At 40.1% G+C, this 24446-nt stretch overlaps 2 protein-coding genes across 5 annotated transcripts in view; one reads left to right on the plus strand and one right to left on the minus strand.

The window, feature by feature from the left end:
* Nucleotides 1–14852, minus strand: part of DNAAF6 (dynein axonemal assembly factor 6) — a 69745-nt gene extending 54893 nt beyond the window's left edge. The window contains exons 1-2 of the mRNA XM_051967819.1: nt 14594–14852; nt 4152–4260 (exon numbers count right to left, since the gene is read on the minus strand). Of these exons, the coding sequence (XP_051823779.1) occupies nt 4152–4247 (96 nt within the window). The 5' untranslated portion in view covers nt 4248–4260; nt 14594–14852. The remainder of the gene's footprint in view (nt 1–4151; nt 4261–14593) is intronic.
* Nucleotides 13802–24446, plus strand: part of NUP62CL (nucleoporin 62 C-terminal like) — a 61983-nt gene continuing 51338 nt past the window's right edge. For 2 of the 4 annotated variants that reach the window (XM_051967815.1, XM_051967816.1), the window contains exon 1: nt 14061–14325. In XM_051967815.1, the coding sequence (XP_051823775.1) occupies nt 14124–14325 (202 nt within the window). In that variant the 5' untranslated portion in view covers nt 14061–14123. Of the gene's footprint in view, nt 13890–14060; nt 14326–14928; nt 15003–24446 lie in introns of those variants that run through there. The other 2 variants (XM_051967817.1, XM_051967818.1) reach the window with 2 other exon arrangements.

Consider the following 24446-nt stretch of genomic DNA (forward strand, 5'->3'; position numbering starts at 1 on the left):
CCCAGATGGCTCTGGAGGGGAAAGGGAGGCAGGCGACCTTGCATAGCCATTTCTCACTTAAATTCAACTCATGGCATAATCCCTGTGATATCACGGTCCTCTTTGAGAATAAGGACAAACAACAACAAACCCCTTGGGGCATTACATATTAAAAACATTTTTATGTGACAATCCCAATTCTATAATACATGCTGGGTCTTTTTATGAGTAATTTTCAGGCCTTTTGATAAACTAGCAATTGCTGAAATATTAGTAGCCAGCAGAAAGTCTTTTTTGGTGTCTCCTTCAAGAAAACATTAAAATCAGTAGAAATAAAGCCTTAAAAGTTCTTGATAAAATCAATATGCTCTCAATAGGCTTTACTGATTGGATCAGTTTATTGGAACAGAGAGGGGAGTTGCAGCTTACTAATTTAATGAAGATAAATAATTAAAAAAACTGATTTCTCAAATAAAAATATCAAACTGGGTCATAAAAGGATTCAGAAGCTTCTGGTAATTGTTGTCTGTGATTTGAACCTGTACCTCAGCCAATAATTTGAGCAATTTGTCCTTGTCATCCCCTCCATTTTGTAAACGGAAGAGATTTGGACTATTCTTAATATAAAATCTTTGATGTGTTGTCGACTCGATCTCAGAGAAACCTGAAGTCATGTCCCTGACACCTAGTGGCTGGCTGCGTGACCCTGGGCAACTCAGTGTCTTCAGGTTCTGGGCAGCTCTTGCAGTCTAAGGCCACATGTTCTAAAGAAGATGCATTGTTTAAAGGAGTTCTCTCACCAAGGGTCCCCAGGTCAGTGAGATCACAGGGCCCATCCAAATCCCTAGGGATTTACAGGCACCTATTTACAGATACAAGTTTTTAAAAGAAAAAACCCAAGTAAGTACTTTCTTTCTAATCTCAAGAATTCTAGACAATTCTCAGTAAAGTTGGCATAGAAAAACCAATGTGCAGGCAATAAGCCTCCTGCTGTGAAAAAGAATAGCTTTAAAAAAATCATTCTGGTGACATTTCTTCAGCTTCCAAATGAACACATGTTAAAGAAAAGATAGCTGCTTTTCTAGTGTCAAATTTAATTGCTTATTAGCAATAACATTAATAGCCTATATTTGTATAGTACTTCACAATTTAAAGTGTGCTTTTACATACATTATTTCAAAATAGTAACATTATCCTCTCCGATGCTACAGTTATCTGATGCTACAGTGCTACAGTATCTGAATGAGCAATATTTCCAGATGGCTTACAACCTAGACCTACAGAATCATGACATTAGGAATATAATTTTCCACTGTCGGTTATGTTCTTCACTGAGATCAATCATCTCGTTCAACAAGCCTACTATGTGCCAGATCCCGTACGAAGTACTAGGAATACAAAAAAAGACAAAAGGCAGTTCTTGCCCTTGAATTTAGTCTAATGGTGGAGACAACATGCAACAACATGACATATATGATATGTGACATATGGTATTTGACAAGATGCATAAGGAATAAATGGAAAGTAACCTCAGAGAGGAAGGGACTAGTAGCTAGGAGGATTAGCAAAGACCTCCTACAGAAGATGAGATTAGAGTTGAATCTTAAAGAAAGCCAGGATTCCTTCTAAGAAGCAGAGGGAAAGAGGGAAAGCATTCTAGACAGGGTGAGGCACAGGCCCAAGAGGAGGCGGCCAGCATGGTGGGATCACAGAAAATGTAGGGAGCGGTAATCTGTAGTCTCTCACGGGTTCTTGTTTTTTCCCTAGAACAGAGCTAGATGTAAATAACTATTTCTGTGTTTAAATGTTCATGGTAATAACATTTTGCAGTGGGAGTAAATCCTCCTCTCTGGCTCTGTTAAGGTTCAAATTGTCATTTTCTTTCATTCACAATCTCTGGAGGGCAGCAGACTTGATTTGCATCGATGTTTTTAATGACACAGCCCTGGACCATTTTCAGGAGGTGGTCTCCAGACAATTATTTTCCTGCTGTTTCAACTAAATAAGCACAGAGGAGCCCATGTACCTAATTCTCTTCCAGTTCTCTCCTATTTCTTTCTCCTGTGTCTTGCTTTTATAGATTCTAAGCACTTATTAATTTCCAGCTTTCTGACTTTCTTTTATTCTTCCTACACTTTTTCCTGACTAAAACTTTCTGGTTTCTGAACCTGGCCTCTTCTTCCTAGATCCCAGATGATTATATTCTCCTCCTGTGCAAATTGCATTTCCACTTTATGACTAATCTAAAGTCTATCCTTCTCTAGAGGGCAAGACTAAGGGCTCAGTCTGATGATAATGAACTTGCCACTCATCCAGATTATGTCTTTCCAAACCTGCAAATGAATGCTTTGAAAGGAATATGCTGGTGTGTATGATGCTGGGATTTTTACCATTTTATGGTAAAACAATTTTCTGATTCCCATAATGAAATGCTTCATTTAAAAAACACAACAATAACCACAAAATACATTTCTTTCAGATCCATGAATTCTGTTGTAGTCAATAGATTTCTGGTAAACATTTACTTGCCTTCGTGTAGACGGCTAGGCAGGGTTCACTGTTATTCAAGACTGAGGGTGATGGCGTGAGAATACTCCTGTCAACTTGGGAGAGCCAAAAAAAGGAGCTGTCAGAGGGGTCCCCTAGTAGAAGTCTAGGCAATATGGGACCACCTTTCTGACTCAAATACCCCTGACTTGCAGTTCTATTCAGGAAAACATGGAGAAACATTTTTAGGTTCAAACTAGGCCCCAAAATATTCTGTGGGCCCATTTGGCCCACAATGCTTCCTATGCCTATATTCACTTTGTAGGTAAGTTAGATCAGAAGAGTAGGGAGAGGGAAGTTTGGGGCCTAAGGAATACAGTATAAATGAAAATGTTATTTCATGTAAACATAGTCCATAGGTTCAACAGCGCCATTCTAAGTAAGAGCTGGCAAGAATTATTTGACAAAAAATGTAAGACATAAACATTTTGAAATGTGGTTGTTAAATGTGAGGTATAAATGTACTGGGCTATAAGAAATGAGGTATAGAAGAAATATAGAGAAACATGAAAAGATATAGGAACTGATGCAAAGTAAAGTAAGTAGAATAAGAAAAAATATAGTCATTCAATAAGTGTTCATTAAGTGCTTATTTAATCAGTCAGTAAACATTTATTAAGCACCTACTCTGTACCAGACCCTGTGCTAAATGCTGGGGACACACAAAAGGGCAAGAAGCATAGTCCTTATTATCAAGCTCACAGTCTAATGAGGAAGACAACATGCAAACAACTCTGTATATGAAAGATATGAACAAAATAGATAGATAGGACTCTTATAGACAAAACAACTAGCAGCTGAGAAGATTAGAAAAGGCCTCCTGAAGAAAATGGGAGCTGAGACCTAGAAGGAGACAGGGGTTAGACTGGAAAGGGAAGAAGAGACCAGTTTGGGAACAGAGTCAGAGTACTTTCTATATTGTCCTGGAGGTTATAGGGAGCAGCAGTGACTACAGTGAAATAAATTGAAAAGAATAACAACAACAAAAGAAACTGAATACAATACAATCTCTTCAAGGTTGGTCCCTTAGATGAGAACAGAAGAATGAATGTACTGCCTTCTTTTTGCAGAAGTGGGGGACTGTGGGTATGGAGTAGTGCATACCTGTCAGACTTGTCTGATGTTAGTGCTGCTGAATTTATTGTTCCTCTCTTTTGTTTTCTTTTTGTTACAAGGGGTGGCACTTGGGAGGAGAAGGGGAGAGTAGGGAGTGATACATTTGGAAATTGAGGTCGTTTAAACCAAAAGATATCATAAAAATGGGAAAAACAGTTCAAACTGTCCTTTCTCTTCAGAGAAGACAGACACAGAAAGAGAGGCAGAGATAGATAGAGCCAGAAATGGAGACAGGCAGAGAAACAGGGAGACAGACAGAGAAACAGAGAGACAGATTCAGACACAGACAGAGAGACACAGAGAGAAGTGGTTGTTGCTACCATAATTACAACCCTGCTTTCCTCCAGAGTATTTGAGAAGATTTGTTTTGAATGTTTACCAAACTGTCCTCAAGGTTATGCTCTATAACAATTTGTGGGCCGGCCTCCAACACTAGCAAGGTGATACCTCGAGGCAGTGACCCGGCACCACCAGGCGGCCTAACCTTTGAGCTCTGGGTAGACACTTACCACCTGGTCCAAATCATCTTCCTCCTCTTCAGGAGAGCTGAGCAGCTTAGAGAGAGCCTGCAGAGCAGAAACCGAACTCAGATCCTCCAGATTCATGGCTCTCGATTTCCTACAGTTAGGGGGACACAACAACCAAGAGACTTTTCCTATTTTGTCCAAATAGTTTCTTTGCCAGGTAACAAATAGGCAAAGAAATACTGCAAAGAATACCGCCCCCCCCCCCCCGAATTATTTTTCTGTTTTGCTCCTCCTATAGGTATTTTGGTGTCTCTCAGACAGGGGTTGAGCAGCAAGTTCAAGCTTTTGCCCTGCTTCCCTCAGTTTCTCCAATTTCACCTCAATTCAGCAATTTTTAAAAAATATACCTACTGTGTACAAAGAACTGTGTTAGGCAATACAAGGCATATTAAGAAAATACCCTGGAGCATCTAGTGGCACAGTAGATAGAATACTAGCCCTGGAGTCAGGAGGACTTGAGTTCAAATTCTGCCTCCCTGGCCAAGTCACTTAACCTCAATAGCCACATTCAAAAAAAAAAAATAGAAAAGGACCCCCCCCCAAAAAAAAAAAATACAATCTTCTTGGAAATACAAAACATATGCTTGAAACAACTGGAATTGTTGTAATTGCTAGGCAATGTGGTAAAAGATGTCTACCCAACATTTGGGGGTATAATTTTATAAGCACAGGTTGTCAGAGGCAGTAGAGACTGTGAAGTTCATCAAAAATGATACTGTTGAATTTAACACTGTATATTCTATAGCTGAGACCCAGAGAAGAAGATGAGAATCACAGAATTCTCACTCATAGTATTGTCATCACCCCTTCCTTTGTGAGAGTGTGGGGTTCTCTCAGAACTCAGTTATTCAGGTTGAATATAGGAAGTCCAGTCCTGTCCATCTGTTCTTGGGGAAAATAGGGAGTCTTCCAAATGGAAAAAGCAACAGAATTGAGCCATGGAGGAAGAAAGGGAACAGGAAGGAAGTAAAGCAGTCTCTCCACTCCCATAGGAGTTAGATGTAGTCCAATATTGTAAGTATTAGTGGCGGATTTTTTTAGACTAGCTCGCACTTTTTGGAAATTGCATATTGAAAATGCAAGCTGGAAAAATGCAATGATCAACTGAGAAGGAAGATAAAGAATCAACAGGTCATATTCAAGGTGAGTCAACAACGGAGCCACTATCTTGGTACTCCAACGTCATAGTCTCTGTTATGTTGTTTAGAGTAAGTATCAATAAAAGGTCAAGAATTTCAAGGGAATTAATGAAAAAAAATGCAAACGAAGGTGGCCTAGCTGCACCAGACCTAAAGCTATATTATAAAGCAACGGTCACCAAAACCATTTGGTACTGGCTAAGAAATGTAGTCGATCAGTGGAATAAATTAGGTTCAGAAGACACATTAGTCAATGATTAAAGTAATCTAGTGCTGATTAAACCCAAAGACCCCAGATTCTGGGATTAGAACTCATTATTTGACAAAAATTGCTGGGAAAAGTGGAAATTAGCAGGGCAAAAACTAGGCATTGACCCACAGCTAATACCCTATATCAAGATAAAGTAGAAATGGGTTCATGATTTAGACATAAAGAGTGATATTATAAGCAAATCAGAAGAACAAAGGATACTTTACCTCTCAGATCTGTAGAGGAGGAAGGAATTTATGACCAAAGAAGTAGAGTACATTATGGAATGCAAAATGGATAATTTAGATTATATATTAAGTTAAAAAGTTTTTGTACAAACAAAACCAATGCAGACAAGATTAGAAGAGAAGCAATAAACTAGGAAAACACTTTTATATCCAATGGTTCTGATAAAAGCCTCATTTCTAAAATATTTTCAACTTGGAGAAGAAAGACTAAAAGGATAGGATAAGGGGCATGGCTATGTACAAGTATTGGAAAGGTTCTCATGTGAAAGAAGCATAAGGAACTGTAGAAGGGAGGATACAGATACTGACCTTTGGTTGACATTAAGAAAAACTTCCCAAGAATTAGAGCAGACTGAAAGTGGCAAGGTTACCTTGGAAAGTGCCGGCCTCCTTTCCTAGGAAGTTTTCAAGCACTTACTAAATGGCTACAAGCTAGGTGCATTAGATTGGGGATTCCCTTTGTGTGTAAACTGAACAAGATGGCTGCTGAAGCCCCTTACAACTAAAATTTTTGGTTCTGTACAATTCTTTTTCTCAACTGTGTAAAGAAATACTCGTTTTATTTGGTAATTGTTACATTCAGAATATATTTTTTAAAATTTCACAACCTTCAACCTACTCTTCTTCTACCCCAAACCCAGATTAATTTATCATATTACTGAAAAAAAGAAATTGTAAACAGATTCATTTTCTTTTTTAAATTAAAGCTTTTTTTAAATTTTCAAAACATATGCACGGATAATTTTCAATGTTCACCCTTGTAAAACCTTGTGTTCTAAATTTTTTTCCCTCCCTTCCCTCCTCCACTAGACTGCAAGTAATCCAATATATGTTAAACATGTGCAATTTTCAAGAAACTCACTTTCAAGACACATACAGAGTTTTACTTATCATCTCAAGATGCTGGGGCTGAAGGGTGATAGATTCCTCTTAAAGGCATAAGATAGAAATCCTTCCATGGCTTTGCAAATGACTATTACATAGACATATGCCATTAGTTTGAGATAAGTCAACAAACTCATGCTTAGTTGTCAATTATTACAAATATGAGCATAGAAATGTTCTACAGTCCCATTCCAAATCTCCAGGGTGAAGCCCCAGTGATACATTAGCTAGTAATCAATTAACAAGTAGGTAAGGCCTCTGGAGATAGCCCAAAACAAAGTCCCTGCCTTCAAGAAGCCCACATTCTAATGTAAGACATTTAGAAAATGAAGGACATATAAACTGTATAGAATAAGAATGCAGGGGACCTTTAGACTCTAAAATTTAGAGAGAAGGGATGGAAGATGGAGGGAAAGGCAAGGAAGGGCCTCTAGTAGAAGGTGAAATTTCAACTGAGTTCTGAAGGGAGCCGGAGAAACAAGGAGTAGGAGGTGAAGAGGGAGAGCATTCCTGAAATGAGGCACAGTCAGGAGATGAAATCCTCACTGTTTCAAAAACAAGGAGGCCAGTGTAGCTGGATTTTGAAGTGCAGGAAGGGTAGTTAAGAGTATGAAGACTGGAAAGGCAGGGAGGAGCCAGATTGTAAAGAGCTTTAAATGCACAAGAGAGCATTTTATATTTGATCTTGGAGGTAACAGGGAACCACTTGAGTGACCTGCATATTAGGAAGATCACTTTGGCACTTGAATGGAAGATAGACTGGAATGGGGAGAGCCTTGTGTCAGGCAGATCCACAAATTTCTATTGAAATAGTCCAGATGGGAGGTGATGTACTGGAGAGTTAGAAAAATGAAATCACTTTTGTTGCCAAACTCTAATCAACAGGCCTTGGCAACAGATTGTATAGAAGCCTAGGGAAGGGGTGTGAGAAAAAGTGAAGAGGAAAGCATGACACTTAAGTTTCAGGCCTGGGTAACTGGGAGAATGGTGTCATCCTCAAGAGGAATTACTCTGACAGAACACACACTAAAATTTGGAACAATGGCCTCTACACAAGAATGACATGCAAATTTAGGAAGACTTCCATATTAAAAAAAAATGAACAATAGAGAAATTTGAAAGAGAATATAGTCTGAAGGGAAAGATAACTTCAGTTTTGGACATGTTGGGTTTGAGATGTCTATTGGATGTCCAATTCAAGATGTTTAGAAGGCAGTTAATGATCAGAGACTGGAGAGAAATTAGGGCTAGTTATGTAGATGTAGGAATCTTCTGCATATAAATGAATCAATAGGTGCCATGAGAAATTATACAGAGGGAGAAAGGAAGAGGGTATAGGACAGAACCTTGGGGAACCCTCATAGTTTGAGAGTATGATCTGGAAGAGGATCCAGAAAAGGATTCTGAGGAGTGATTACATAAGTAGGAGAACCTGGAAAGATTACTGTCATGAAAATTTAGAAAGGAGAGAACATCCAGGAGGAGAGGATGATCAACAGTGTCAAAGGTTTAAGGGAAGTCAAGAGTGACCGAGAAAATACCACTAAATCTGGCAATTAAGAGGTGATTTTAGAGATCAGTTAAGGTGGTAATTTTAGAGGACAGTGTTAGTTGAATAAGATCAAAAGCCCAGAGGATTTAAAAGTAGAGGTAGTAAGTATAAAGGGTTTTTTCAAGGAGTTTAGCTTAACAGGTTAGCCATCAACTGATAAACTGGTAACATTTAGAACCAAAGTTCACTGGAATCAGAGATATGATTTTGGCCATTCACATCTGGTTTACCTGTTGAAGCCATATCCCAGACCAAAGATGAGTTTGCAATTCTGTCCCTCTGAATCAGCAGAGCTTCTCAGCTGGCTGATGGTGGCAGGTTCCAACAGCAATCTATTGTTTTGTTGCTCAAGCCCAAACCCTACTTAGGAATTTGCAGAATTCAGATAGAAATGCAACAATCAGACTTTGTTCTGGATAAGAACACTTTGCCAGCAATGAAAGCCTGCAGGTCTCAAGTCTCAGGTGAGCCTGAGATCACAGAACATAAAACTCAATACTCCCAAGAAAGGGGCAACAGGACCCGCCTAGTCCTTCATTACAGAACTATAGAGTCCAATCCTAACATCAAGTATGAAATTAGGAAATAGGCTGGATGAATGGGCAAAGGATCTCACCATAAAAGCCATAAATCATGACAGGAAAACTCAAAGCACAAATCTAAAAGGAAACAATTACCCCAAAATATTAATGAGCAAAATCTCAAATTAAAACAGCTTGGGCACAAATTCAATAGAATTCGGAGAAGACGTGAACCAAGAGTTGTTGGGTTGGTTTTTTTTTTTTTTTTAAGAGTGAAAAATGTCATTGTCAATGAAATGAGAGTACTAAAAGAAAAAAAAAATTGGAAAATAAATGAGAGCCAGGAAAGAAAGAACTGGAAAAGGAATTTATAGTTGGCAAAAGAGGCCCAAAACTTTGATCAATCAACATACTCCCTGAAAATTAGACAAAATTGCTCCACAAAAAACAAGAATTTTTTAAAAATCAAGACAAAAAATACAGAAGAAAACATAAGGTAGCTCATACTGTGAGGAGTGGATAAAGGTTTAATTTCCAAACTTTATAAAAATTTCCAATTTTTATTTAAAAAATCCAAATCAGAGAAATGAAACTGAAACCTAAGAAATGAAACCCAAAGGTGAGGCTGATGTGGAACAATAGTAAGGAAACTTACAGAGAGGGGCCATAAATTAGAATAAGAACCGTGCTATTGATAGATGCAGAAAGGGTATATGCACAACCAAATACAGTGATCCCCTTCCCCACTCCCCCGGGGGAAATTAGACATTTCAGATAATTATAACCTTTGTAGTACCCAGCCAATGGGATAAACAGAGTAGGGATTTGCATTTCAAGGACAGGAAATAGAAGGTTATGTTTTTTATACTTGCAGAGTATGCCTAATAGTTTAGGCACCAGCTCTTGCAAGAACACAAAATAAAATCTTTCCTGGATTCATCAGCAAGTCAGTGGAGTTCTTGCTAAAATGCTCGTTTCTTACAATACAAAAAGCAACCCACCTGGAAAACAGATCAAGGAGAATTTAAGAATCATCAGAGTACTTGAGTGCCTGACCAAAAATAAAAGCCTAAACGTGAAGAAATGGGGAAAGTAAAATGCCCAGATCTCTTAGAACTAAAGAGAATTCACTGCTTACCCTATGAAAGGAATTCTAAAATAAAAGCTCCCAGAAATATTATGGCCAAAATCTAGGGTTTCCAGCTCTAAGAAAAAAATATTGAAAGCAGCCAGGAAGAATTCAAGGAACAAGGAGTCACAGTCAGAATCACACACAGTTTTTCAGTCACCATTAAAAAGAAATGAAGAGCTTAGAACACCATATTCTAGAAGGCAAAGGCTATAGGCTTACAGCCAAGGATTACTTAGCCAGCAAAACTAAGTATAATCCTAAAAAGGAAGAAATAATGGGGTGGGGGGGGAAGGGAGAGAGGGAATAAGCCTTTAATAAAACAGAGGGCCTCCAAACATTCTTGATCAAAAGATCAGAGCTGTGTTTCAACTTTGAAGTGAAAACAAAGGAAATAAGACAAACATTAAAAAGGTAAACCTAAAGGAAGAATGATAAAGGACTAGACAAGGATAAACTGCATATATTCTAACATGGGAGTGATACTTACTACTTTACTACAAACCTTACCACTCTCTAGGGTCAGAAAGGGAGTCTAATTAAACAGAAGGCTCTGGAGTAGTTCTGTTAGGTCTTGATCTTATAGAAGAATGGAAAGGGAGGAGAAGATGAATACATTTGGGAGAAGGAAAGGGAATACTAGGGAAAATTATCTCACATGATTTGGGGATGCAAGCAGACATCTATACAAAAAAAGAGAACATGCGAGAAGTGGCTGATACTTGAACCTCATTCTCAGCCAAATTTGGGAAGGGAAGGCAAGAATAAATACAAACTGAATACAAACCCCCAAAAATACACACAAACACACAGATGGGGTACAAAACCACATTTAAGTCAACAGGCAAACAGGAGAGGAGAAGAAAGAAGTGGGAAAGGGAGGATTAGTCCTAGGCAAAAACCAGTCCTAAGGATGTATAAAAATATTTATGACTCTTTTTGAGATATGGGATTCTGAAGAGGTGCCTATAAATAAGGGAATATCTGAAAAATATAGTAGATAAATATGATGGAATACTATTGTGTTGTAAGAAATTATAAAGGGGATGGTTTCAGAGAAATCTGGGAAGACTTATATGAACTGATGCAACATGAACAGAACTAGGAGAACAGTTTATACAAAGACATATAGAAAGACAACTGACTTAGAAAGAATTGGAGTTTTGATCAGTGAGACGACCAGAGGACTAACAATGAAACATGCTACCCACCTCCTGATAGAGAAGTGATGAGATGCATTTCTTTTTGTACATTTGTACATGTACATGGCATTTTTTTTGTACAAGCACATGCGTGATACTACACAGTTGTAACAAGAATATTGTTTTTCTTTTATTCTTAAGGGGAAGGAAAAAAGGTGAATTCATGTTGATTGAAAAAAATATAATAAAAATGATGTACCACCAGAGAAAACGTATTTTATCTAATGACTGAATGAGTCTAATACATCCACAGAGGTTGCTTGTTATAAGGTCTATGTAGTTGGTTTAAGCTGAGCACCTGTTTTGTCCTTTAAGCCTGTCACCACGGGAAATTGGTCAGGTTAAGGTTAATAAATGACTCGTGATCATTTGCGTTTACATGGCAGTGGCTACTGAGCTTGGAATCACAAAGAACTGAGTTCAAATCCAGTGCCAGACACTTACTAACTGTGTGACGCTGGGCAAGTCATGTAATGCTTTTTGCCTCTGTTTCCTTATCTGTAAAATGATCTGCAGAAAGAAATGACAGGATCTTTGCCAAGAAAACCCCAAATGGGGTCATGAAGAGGCAGATGTGACTGAAAATAACTAAACAACAACATGACTTCTGATAAACAACAATCATATCTAACATCTTGAATCTACAAATTTCATAAGAGTATAAGACTGGGATTCAGAATATCTGAGTTCCCTATACCTGGCTCTCACACACAGCTCTTAATAGCCATGTGACCATAGACAAGTGTTTTAACCTGTCAGAGCCTTAGCTTCCTCATCTTTAAAGTTTATGGTAGCCAGAAAGAAACAAGCTACCTCCCAAGGTTGTAAGGACAATGTTTTGTAAACATTAAACCCGTGTACATGTGAGTTATCAATACCAACATAGATCTGAGGGTATTACACAAATTGGAACTCCCTAGCCCAGGTACTATAATTTTTGGTCAGTCAGAAGAATAAATAGAACTCCATAGTTCTTCAGTTAATTCAGTCATCTATTTAAAGGTCCAAGGGTCCTCAAACTACAGCCCGCGGGCCAGATGCGGCACCTGAGGACGTTTATCCCCTTCCCCCAGGGCTAGGAAGTTTCTTTATTTAAAGGCCCACAAAACAAAGTTTTTGTTTTTACTCTAGTCCGGCCCTCCAACAGTCTGAGGGACAGTGAACTGGCCCCCTATTTAAAAGTTTTGAGTACCCTGATTTAACCTATCATATCCTCTGCAAGCTTTACCAATCTATAGAAACAAAGATTAATGATTATAGCAATAGATAATAGCAAAATGTCACAGGGGGGGAAAACTTCACTTAAAATTTCAACTTCTGTTTCATATGCCCAAATGCATGGAGATATCTTAAGTAAATAGTGAATAATTTTTATCTATAGAATACCCACTTCTGATCCTGGTATGGTAAGATCCGCTAGGATCTGTCCTTCTTAAGGTCTTTTCCCCCTTACCCCACATAGTACTTATGCCTCATGGGAGAGGCCTAGAATCACTTCTGTGACATCCTCCTGAGTCAAACACTAGGCTTCAGGTCTCACCACCATATCATCCAAATCTGACGGTTTGTACAATGTTCCAAATTTCAAACTCAACGAAGGTACATTTTCTCATCTCTTCTTCTAGGACAAGCTTGGTTATAACATAGTAATGTTTTTCCTGGGCTCTCACACGCACAAACTTGTAGGCCGTAGAATAAAGCAGGTTTAAAAATGGCTCCGATTCCAATGACCTTTTAGTTCTAGACTAGATGTTCATAATCTGGGGTCTATGAATTTGGGTTTTGTTTTTATATTTGGATAACTAATTTCTATAAATTGGTTGTGATTCTCTGTTTCTTTATGCCTTTAAAACATCACTCTGAACAGAAGTGAGTGCAAGGGATAATGTTGTAAAAAATTACCCTGGCATGGGTTCTGTCAATAAAAAGTTATAATTATTTTTAAAAAAATCACTCTGAGAAAGGGTCCATAAGACTTCAGCAGACTAACAAAGGAGTCCAAGCTCTGTTTTATTGTTAACAGTTACAGCTAATCAAGTGATCCTGTTTGAGGAAGGGTTCTTTATCCACGGATTTGAAAATCCAGGAGCATGAATTTCTATGTCAAAATATGTGACAATTAATAACCTAGTACGTCTGGCAAGTATTTGCTAGAGCCAATAATAGACAGTACTTATATCGATTTAAGATTCACAAAACTCTACTATCTTAACTTATTTTATCCTTCCAACAACTCTGCAAGACTGTCATTATTATTATCCTCATTTTACAAAGGAGGAAACTGAGCTGGAAAAAGTTATAGGGGCTGTCCAGGGGTGACTTCATCCCAAAGGAAGCGACGGATCCCCCAAGGGGCTCTTTGCCCGGCCCCACGGATGCACTGGGATCATCTGCATCTTCAAGCAGCCCTCACTGGCAACTGGGATCACCCCGCCAAGAGGCTATGGAATCTCCCGCCATGTCCCGCCCCCATCGTGCTCAGACTACGTAGGGTGGTCCTCTCTAAAGAGCCGTTTGGGACACCCCGTCACGTCCCCCCACAGAGTTAAATGGTACTGCCCCGAGTTTTGCCCCGCTTCCCCAAAGCTGCCCAGATTGTCTCCATCCGGTCCCGTCCCCACAGAACTATCGGCACCGCCTTCATTCCGTTCCGCCCGATTATCGCTACCGCCTCCATTGTACCCCTTCCCAAAGGGCTGTTGGAAGACCCCTCTATTTTGTCTCTTCTCAGGATTAAATGTTATCGCCTCCATAGTGTTACTGGGACGGCTTCCATCTGCCATTCTCCCATAAGGTTATTGAGACCACTCCCACCGTTCTCCGTCCCTATAGGATAGGACCGCCCCCATCGTGACCCCCCGCTCCCGCGGACATATTGGGACCACCTCCATTACACCCCTTTTTCAAAGGGCAGTTGGGATACCCCTATTATTATGTTCCCTCAGAGGGTGGAGAGCGCTTCGGTTTCCCCTCCCCCACAAGACGACTGGCCCGTTCCCCCCTCATTGTGATCCCGCCCCTACTACAGATGCTAGGACCGCCTCCCTCCCGGCCCCAGCCCAGAAAATTTTATCTCCAACCTCCAGCACCTGGGCAAGGACACCTGAAGATGTTCCGATGGCCTTTCTCCAAAGAGCAAGACAACCCCCCACCCCCAGTACCGGGCCTCGGAGACCCACAGCCGTCGCCCTTCTCTTTGGACAGAACAAATCACAGGGGGAGCCAGCTAGGTAAGTAAGGCGGCACCGGGCTACCTTCATCACTTTTTTTATTAGCACAGAATCGGGAGGTGGGAAGGAGGGCTTCCCCTCTTTTCTTTTTTGTCTTTCTTTCCCCCCCTTCTATTTCGGGGGTTTTCGTGGCGACGGCTTCGGCCAGTCCGGCTAATTCTCGTCACCGTGATGCCCCTCAGCCATTTCCCAGACTGCTAGGCAGCGCAGTGGTCCTGACCATTGCCAGTTCTCGGACCGTAAGAAATAAGGAGCCGGACTCCATTACCTGCCACCTGCGGTCTATGTGAGTGTCTTCCTCGGCTTTTTCCGGAGGTTCCCTCCCTCGGGAAGTGCAGTTCGGGAATCAAAACCCTTTATGGAGAGTTAAAATCTGTCCTCAAGCAAAAAAGAAGTCCGAGGATTCAGCTTCGGCGTGTTGTCATGGCAACTACTGGCCTCTTTTTCTCCCGCGAACTCCTTAACTTTTTTCACCAATTAGAGGAATCTGCCTTCTAGGGCGATACTAGAAGCAGCCAATCGGAAGTCCGGGCCAATTGGAAACCTTTCCCCTCCACCCCACCCGGCTAACTGTCTCAGCTATTTCTCTTCTACCGGATATAGGACGCCGGCACGCTGTTGCGCAGGCGCAACTACCTAGTAGCTTCATTTCCGGGCCGGGAGCGGCAGCCATTGTGGTGAGTTCGTATCGGTTTGGGGGGCTTTTATCTTTAATTTTCTGTTATTTTCCAGCAGGAGTTGACAGGCTACCTTTCCCTGTACCTGGGTACTTCTGCCCACGCCCGAAGGCTGAACTAACAACAAAGCACTCTGGTTGTGAGGCGAAAGGCCGGGCACAGGGACCTGAGCCGAGCAACTTGGGCTGCTTTTGTCGCCACCCGGCTTCCGCTTCTCCACGTGTCTGAGTCTCCTTCCTTAGTACAAGAAGTGGCGGGGGTCCTGCTTAGCAGCGCCCCCTCTGACTCCTACTTGTGCCTTTGGAGGGGAAAGACCAGCTCACGGAGATAGAAAGTGGAGGGAGCCTCGCAGCACGCTGTCACTAAAGCAAAAGTTGCACGAGCCTAAGTTCCAAGTTTCCCGCCTTTTTATACTTCACTATGGCAGCTCTGTCCTTTCGCCTCTGAAATGCCTTTGCTTGTCCTGTGCTTTTGGTACTTGGGAACTCTTTTCTGATAGACACATAGAAACGTAGCGTTGGCTTTTCGTTTTCCTTTACGCGTGCGGTTTGCCGAGGTTACATTGTTTCGATTGCGTTTGTTGGTGACTTCTCTGTAACGGCTGCTATTTAGACTTTGCCAAATTTCGTCTGGGAACCACTTAACGCACGTGGCAGCATTTAGTGGTTTTGATGAGCCTATATAATTAGAACGGGACGCTTGTTTTGTTTGTAGACCAGCTGAGTTTCTTTCCTGCTGTCCTGACTGCCTACTTCTCCTGTTAGTGCCTTTCTTAAAAGGGAAAGGGAAAGTCAGTTCATTAGCATTTAAGCTTTTACTGTACTTGTAGTGAGACTTTCAGGAGTAATTCAGCCTTCATCTACCATAATAAAAAGTTGGATGGAGTAGGAGGGAAAAATAGGGAAAACCAAGTCTCAAATTTTTTGTAACCTGTTGTCATAGAGAGGAACTTGGGCAGAGTGGATAGAAAGCTTGGCTTTGAAACTAGGTAGAACTGAGTTGAGATTTTTCCTCTGCACTTACTGGATGTATGACCTAACCTCTTGGTACTCTAAATCAACGATTCTCAGAGTGACTGATATGGAACCCTAGGAGTCCCCTGCTCAAAACTCTCTTGCCACTATGCTTGCCTCTTATGACATTTGTGGATTCAGAATGGTGGCTATGGTTATGTAATTGCCTTTTTGTAGAAATTGTAATTTGCATTTCCCAGTAACCTGGTCAGTTTTTGGTGACAAGATTTTAAAGAAGGAAACAGGTGTTCCACTCAAACCAAGCTTTAGAATGGTACAGACCTTCTAGGAGACAACTCTGTGGCTGCATTAGCCTCAGATGTTACATAAAACATGTTCTTGTTGGTGATGTACCATTTGATATACGGTCTCAACTGGCAAACCAAGTATGGGTGACCAAAAAGTATGTCTCTGATTTCAGTGAGCCTTGATTCTGGATGCTCTACCAGCTTGTCAGTTACTATGTGGCTGAGACTTGAAATTGTTGCCAGTTGCCTGGAGGATCTAGGAATATGCATATGTTTCTCCAGGGTAATGATACTTGATAACCTGGTAGTGTGCTGAGTTCTTCCAAGCTAACGCTTAGTTTGGAATCGCCCTGCCATTAGTTTGGAATCTCACCCTATAAGGTGCATTCCCTTAGGAGAATTCCTATCTTATACATTTAGAAATAGCCTTCTGTTCTTCAGCCTCAGCAGTTTGGAATTCTGGATAGCTAGCTCAATAAAATTCTGTCTTGTGTTTTTAAGGCAAAGTGGTTTAGTACTTTGTTTCTTTGTTTATCTATTCCAAGCAACCCCAGATTAACTTAGTGATTAAAGCTCTGAGAGAAATAAGAAAGTTTCTATGACAAAAGAGATGTCTCACCTTCTGAAATGAAGTCATTTTAGGAGTGAGTCTTTGACAGGGCCTTCCCTACCTAGGAAGCCACAGTTAAAGAATGCTTTTAATAGAGGATGCAAAATGATCAATCATGGAATGGAATTTCAGCTTAATTTCAGCTGAGAGCAAAGACTCTCAAAACTCTGGTATTCCTATAGTATTTATATCCCCTATTGCCTAGGGCATGATGTTGGAACTGAGTAGGTGCTTGTTAATTGATAGAATTAATATACAGGTTTTCATATAAGTATTTCAAAACTACTAAACTTGATTACTTACTATTTGCTTGAATACCCAACTTCCTGTCATGGAAACTTTGTGCTAGGGAGTTGCTTGGGAAGTGCAGAAGTTAAAAACTTTCCTAGGGGTCACACAGCCATTAAAAAAGTTGGATGTGGACATTGAACCGAGGTCTTTAAGCCCAGCTATCTCGGCCCACTATGCCAGGCAGCTTCTCTGTTCACTCTGTAAAGCTTCTAGAGTTTTAAATTTAGATGACCTTGGAAAATTTACCCTGAGCAAGGGAACGTCTAGCTTTAAGACTTCCAGCTCAGTCGATAGCTTTATGTTGTGAAAATCAAGACTTAGGGTGACCTTTACTTATTTAATTCTCTGAGACCAGAGAGCTCAGTGAGGAAAGTGTCTGGCTTCCTATGCCACTTGTAGAGGACCCTCTGGTGCAATGGGTGGTTATATGAGCTGCCTTTTGGTATGTTTTAGATGTCGGAGGATATCTGAGATAGGGCTTGCTGCCAGGTTCTTCGGCTTCTGTCCTTCCTGGCTGCCTCTCATTGCTGTGAATTTTTGCTTTTATTGGTGTGGGGAGCCCTGCTACTAATGTCAGACCAGAATCCTTCCTGCAACTTGTAACTTTGAGAGTTGTCTGGATCACTAAGAAGTTGAGTGACTTACTTAGGGTCTTGCACTCAGGATGTGTGTGAGGTCTGATTTGAACCCAGGTCCTCAGGGTTTTAAAGCCTGGTTCTCTTAAATGTTACTATAGTCTGCTCCTCTTGGAAGATCTTAGGCTTTATCAATAGAAACATAACATGCAGAATATTGTACCTCTGATCATTATTACATCTGGGGACAACTGAGTGGTCCAAAGGATAGAGCACCAGGCCTGAGTTCAAATCTGTCCTCAGACTCTTATTAGCTTTGTAACTCTGGGCAAGTTACATAACCCTGTTTACCTCAGTTTCCTCCTGAAAAAAATGGAGATAATAGCTCCTACCTATATAGCTCTTAGTAAGTGATATAAACATGTTAATATTATCATTATCTATGTTATCATGCCGAGTTCTGAGTTAGGAAGGATATTGCTAAGCCAGAGCTTGTCTAGGGGAAGGTAGCCAGGATAGTGAGGGGACTTGAGAGCATGCTATTTAAGAATGGATTGGAAGAGCTAGGGAAGGTTAGTTAGTCTTCTAGGGAAGATTTTAAGGGAGAAACACGATTTTCTTGTAGAAGGTCTTAAATTAGCAACACCACTTGGTGTGAAGAATGGAAGTTGCTCAGAAAACTGATTTTTGGCATTTTCTTGAGAGATTCTTTCCAGTGTTGGCCTATGAGTGGCATGGGCCACCATACAGGGAATAGGAAGTTAGTTCCTCCTTAGAGACTTCCCAACAGCGATAGGATGAATGGTTATCAGGGATATTGTAAAGGACTTCTTGTTTGCACTGGGCTCCTTGAACTTGTAAGGTTTCTTCCAATTCTTAAGATTTCATGTTTCTGAGTCTGTGTTTTAGGAGAGGGACAAGAGCTTAAAGCCTGTAAAGACAGGACAGTTAAATTTCCAAACTTGGATGGGCTTGTTCTGCTTAATAAGCTGAAGTAGCCTGCAGGATGACCATGCATGTTGACGTGAAGTGGATCAGGGACCTCTAAAGCTGGAAATAGTAGGTAATTAAAGCTTTTCCTTTAATAGGTGCTTAGTTACTACTAAATAAGTGTGTGTGTGTGTGGGGGGGTGGTTGTTAAGGAAAAAGGGCTAAGGGGCCTATTCTAGAACTTTTTGCTTAGATCCCATAATTTGTAAGCTAAGATGTTTGTTTGAGGAGTATTTGAGTTTTGTACAGTCAGTACTAATACTTCTCCCTCATTTGAAGGAAAAGTTAAGCCAAGATTAGCCAAGAAAGCTTTGTGAAAGGTTTGTTCTCCATGTGGTTACTAGACATGACTACTTTGGACAGTAGTTGTCCCTAAGGGGCCTGACCATTACATGTTAAGCAGTTTGTGGTCCAGCCTTGAGCCATTATTTGATAATGAGTTCTGGCATATTGTTTCCAAAATCCATCTTTGCTTCTTTGTTGTCCTCTTCTCTTTGAACCTTTTTCTGTCTCTGTGTTGCATGAGGGAATTAGATTAGGTGATTCCTAAGAGCCTTTTCTGCTCTAGGATTCTTCTTGCTTTTCTTTTTTTTTCTTTTTCCATTATCTAAGGCAAGCATATAATGCCCAGAGGTCTGCCATCTTCTACTTCTGTATAATTTTTCATCTGAATTTGAGGAATTTCCTCTGTTTGGCATTTTATGCACTTTGCCATGTGGCAGCAGCTTTTCTTTCCACCAGGCTGATTGCACATTACTCTCTAACCTTCTAACCCAACTGGCCTACTTGTTGTTCTTTGCATAGGGAAGTATCATTTCCCACTTGTACCTTTTCAGGGGCTCCTTTGTCTTCCCTTTGTTTTCCCTCCTTTTTCTGCCTCTTGGAACCTCTGGGCTCCCTTCCAGGCTCAGTAAAAATATTACCCTCTAGAAGAGGCTTTTCTTGTCATTCTCTCCTCCCCGATTATTTTGTATTTTTCTTATATTTATTTATGAGCATGTAAATTGCCCATCCTGGCCATCCCCCAATCCTCTGTAAGATGCCCTCCTTGAGGGTAGGACCTGCCCATATTTGTATTTGTACCTTCAATGGTTGGCGAAGTATTTTACTTGCTGATTGTTCTCGATAAGTAATCCTGCGATATGTCATGGGATATTTGGACCCTGGAAGTATTTCACAGAATGAAAAAGATTTGTCTCCCCGCTAATTATTTGACATACTTCTAGAAATTCTAGCTATAGGAAGAAGACCAGCAGATTTAAAGGTATAAACATCAGTAGAGAGAAGATCGAACTATCCTACTTGCAAATGACACGGTGGTGTACTTTAAAACCCTCTGAGATTCCATAAAGAAATTAATTGATCCAATGCAGCCAAAATTAGAAGAAAAGCAGGATACTGAAGGGGAAAATCTTCGCAGCAAGTTTCTTTGATAAAGGTCTCGTTTCTCAAATATGTAAGGAACTGAACTAAATTTATGTGAGCCATTCCCCAACTAATAAATGGTCAAGCATGTGAACAGGCAATTTTCAGAAGACGAAATCAAAGCTATCAGTATTCATATGAAAAAATGCTCTTAATCACTAATAATTAAAGAAACTCAGAACAACTTTTGAGGTAGTACTTCATATCTGTCAGATTAACTCAAATGACAGAAAAGGAAAAATAAATGCTGGAGGGAGCTGTAAGGAAATAGGTACACTAATATACTGTTGGTAGAACTGTGAACTAGTCTAACCATTTTAAAAAGGAGTTTGGAACTGTTTGTATAAACAAAATATATGTACAAAAATGTACAAACTGTTTGTAAAACTGCACACTTTGACAGCAATAACACTATTAGTTCTACACACCAAAGAGATGAAAGAAAAAGGAAAAAGACCCATATGTACAAAAATATTTCTAGCAGTTCTTTTTGTGATGTCAAAGAATTGGAAGTCGAGGGGAACAAGTTAAGACGATTTATGAATTGTGCTATAAGAAATGATGAAAGGGAGGAGTTTCAGAACAATTTGGGAAGACTTCAATGAATTGATACCAAGTGAAGTGAGCAGAACCAGGAAAACGCTGCACAGTAACAGCAACATTGTAAAGATAATCAGTCAACTGAAAGACCTAGTAAACTGTTCAATAACAGTGATCTGGCACAACTACAAATCCAAAGGAATCATGAAAAATGCAGTCCAGCTCCAGATAGAAAATTATGGACTCAGTACAGATTGAAGCATTTCTCTCTCTCCCTCCCCCCCTTCCTCTCTCCCCCTTTCCCCCCCTTTTGTGTCTCATCCCCCCCCCGCCTCTTTACTTTTCCTTCTCTCTCCCCCTCTCTGTCTCTGAACATGGCTGAGGGGGGAGATATGTCATATATATATAATGGCTGTTCCATTTCTTGTTTTGTCAATGGGCAGGGGAGGGAATGGAGGGAGGGAGAGAATTTGGAATGAAATTTTTAAAAAAACCAATTGAGGTGATTAGTAGCTTCAGCATGGTAGAAAATCTTAAATCAGCATTTCCGTGCAATTCTCAATCTAGTCTTTGTAGATTGGGATCCTGGAACTCCTTTTCAGAGGAAGAAAAGAAGGAAACAAGCATTTATTAAGTTCTTACTATGTGCCAGGTATTACTCTTAATTACTTTACAAATATTATCTCCTTTTATCCTCACAATAATCCTACAAAGTAGATGCTATTATTATCCCTATTTGACATGTGACGAAACTGAGGCAGATAGATTCATTGATTTGTCTAGGATCACACAACAAGAAAATGGGGCTCCATTTGAGTTCATATCTTCCTGACTCCACTCTAACCACTGCTCAGTGCTTAAGGGGGTCAGAAATCCTTGGATCTATGAGGCAAAACTACTAAGACATTTTAATTTCTAATTTGGTAAATATCGATAGTTGCAACCCACATAAACAAAAGCTCTTTGGATGATCTTCATTCATTTTTAAGAGTTACAAAGTTACAGAGGGGTTCTGAAGGCTGCAGAGTCTAAGAATTGCTATTGTAACACTTTTTTTAAAACCCAGGAAAATCTGTACAAAGAGACATTTGATTCAGAATAACTACAAAGTACAGAACTAGTGCCCAGTTAAACTACCACATGACGCATGTTATATATGAACACAACTACAACACACACTCAGAAATAGAGGCTTATGTAATAATGTCAGATTGCTTCCCTGACCTCTATTTCTTCCAGGCTTTGCATGTTTCTCTGATTTCCTCCTGGTGCCTCCTTTGTTGTACGGCCGTGATAAACCACCTCTTGCCTATTTCCCCGAGTCTTTCTGCCACAAAACAGTGTTGCTACTAATATTTTGTTATGTTACTCTCTTTTGCCTCCCTGAGATATACGTCCAGTTAGATCATAGGCTACGAACAATTTAGTAACTTATATGATTCCAAATTGTTTCTGTGTGCTTCTCTTCTTATAGTAACAACATTATTAATGTCTTTTATCATCTTTGCCGGCTTGATGAGTACGAGGTGCAACCTTCAAGTTGTTGTTTTCATTGATCTTCTTTCTTTTGTCCAATGAAAATCGCTTGCAAGGTTCTAAATTGCTTTAATCCACCTTTGCTCAAATACTCCTATTTAGGGGATGTTAATTGTAGAGGTATTGAATTATCTTCCGCATACCTGCGTGCAGCCTCTCATTCACATGTCAATGGTGGCCCACTCTTTCTCCTTCCGGAGACTTTGTAACATGTAACCAACCTAAACTTGGACCTGCTAAGTTTCTTTCCTTTTCCCTTTGGAATTCATTGTAATTTTGTTTCAAAAACATTGTGGTCCGTGATTTGTATCCACTTAGCTTTGGGGGAAGAATGTTGGATGAATTTTTGTAGCAATAACCATTTAAGCCTTTGAAAACACTGTGATTTCTCTTCCTTCTGAAATACTTTTCTAGAATATGCACATAACCCCTTCTTAGTTCTCCTTTTCTTTGTCTTTGCAGCTTTTGTCTTTCTTGCTCCCCCCTCCCCCTTTTCCCTTGACTTTCTTATGCGACTGGGCTATATCCTGGTTCTCCTCCTACTTTTTTTCCCCCCAAGCCAGGATTCTCCCATTTACTAAGCATGCCTACTCACCCAGCCCCCCACTCTCTTTCTCTTAAAGATCTGTTTAGTTTCTCTGAGTTTAATAATTTCTGTATGGGTGATTTCTAGCCCTGATCTCTCTCCTGAACTTCTGCAGTACAAACAGCCCGTTGGACATCTGCATCTGGGTGTATCTCAAATTTCAGGGGGCCAAAATAGTCCAAAACCTCCCACCATTCCTCCAGGCTTAGCCATTTGTGATGAGGACCCCACCCTACTTCTGGTTATCCAGATTCCCAACCTCAAGTTAGCCCATATATTTGTCCTATAGAGAAGTAATCACTTCTTACCTCTCTCCTTTCAAGTGAATTCAATAGAATGTTGCCTCTACTTTAGTCTTTGTAGCCCTAGGACCTAACATCTAAAAAAGGCCTCATCTAAGTTGCCAAGTCTTACAAATTGCCCCTTTAGACCCTTATTTACCCCCTTTTTAAACTGTTGTCTTTTATAACTTAGACACTTAGACGATTGTCCTTTAAAAAGATTTTTTAATTAAGTGGTTAGGTGCTGTCAAACTGATGTTTCTAAGCCACAGACTTAACCAGGTCAGTCTCCTATTTGGAAATATCCGACTCCCTATTCCCTTTAGGGTAAAAAGCAGAAGCCTTGACTTGTCAATCAGAGCCCTCCACAGAAGGGGTCCCAGCAATCTTTCATATTACCTCCCTTTACATACTCTCCAAAGTGGTCTCGTGGCTTTTCCTACTACACAGATCTTATCCCTTAAGTCTGGAATGTATTCCTGCCTCATCTCCATCTCTTCTAATCCTTGGCTTCCTTCAAAGCCCAACTCAGGTATCACCTGTGTGCTTCTGATCCTGTCCCCCCCACCTCACCCCCTTTTTTCTTAGAACTTTTTGATATGACTTTGTAATGAACCTGATATGTCCTGTGTTTACTTTGTAGTTAGCTCCTTCAGAGCAGGGACCGATTGCTTTTTAGCTTCCTGGATCCTGGTGTCTAGCACTGAGATTTGCCCATAATTTGTTCTTAATGCTAATTCAGTTGTCTTGTTTATTATTGTATCATATTCTGGACAATATTTATTCATTTTGGTTTTTTGACTGTGAAAGATGAAAACTATTTCTTCTCTCACAACATGATAAAGTTGAATTTGGTTTAGACCCAAGATTTAATTTGATATAAGGAAGAGATAGCAAACTCCAGTAGAAATGGATCTCTTTCATACCATATTGACTCAGAAACCCACAAATTTAACATTATGTGGTATTGTATTTTTCTTTAATTTGTTGAATATTTCCCAATTATATCTTAATTAGTTTGGACATTTGAGTATCCTGGAGTTTGACACTTGATATGGGGAGCTTCTGTAAGAAAACTCCACCTAGAAATGTAGGCAGGCATCTCATCTGCATTTTTTTAGCTTCATCATGGTGATTTACCCAGAGTCCTACAGCCAGTGAGGTTTGATTTCAGGGTGCACCCTCTCTAACCACCTTATGCCCAGCTCCATAGACTACCTCTTAGTAAGGAATGAGGCTAAAAAGAAAAAGATCAAGAAAACAAAATCCAAAGACAAGGAGAAGAAAAAAGATTTCTCTTAGTGGGTAATAAGTACATTGGGAGTTTTCAGTCAGGTGATTTAGTTAGG

The sequence above is a fragment of the Antechinus flavipes genome, chromosome X (assembly GCF_016432865.1).
Source record: "Antechinus flavipes isolate AdamAnt ecotype Samford, QLD, Australia chromosome X, AdamAnt_v2, whole genome shotgun sequence".
Lineage (NCBI taxonomy): Eukaryota > Metazoa > Chordata > Mammalia > Dasyuromorphia > Dasyuridae > Antechinus > Antechinus flavipes.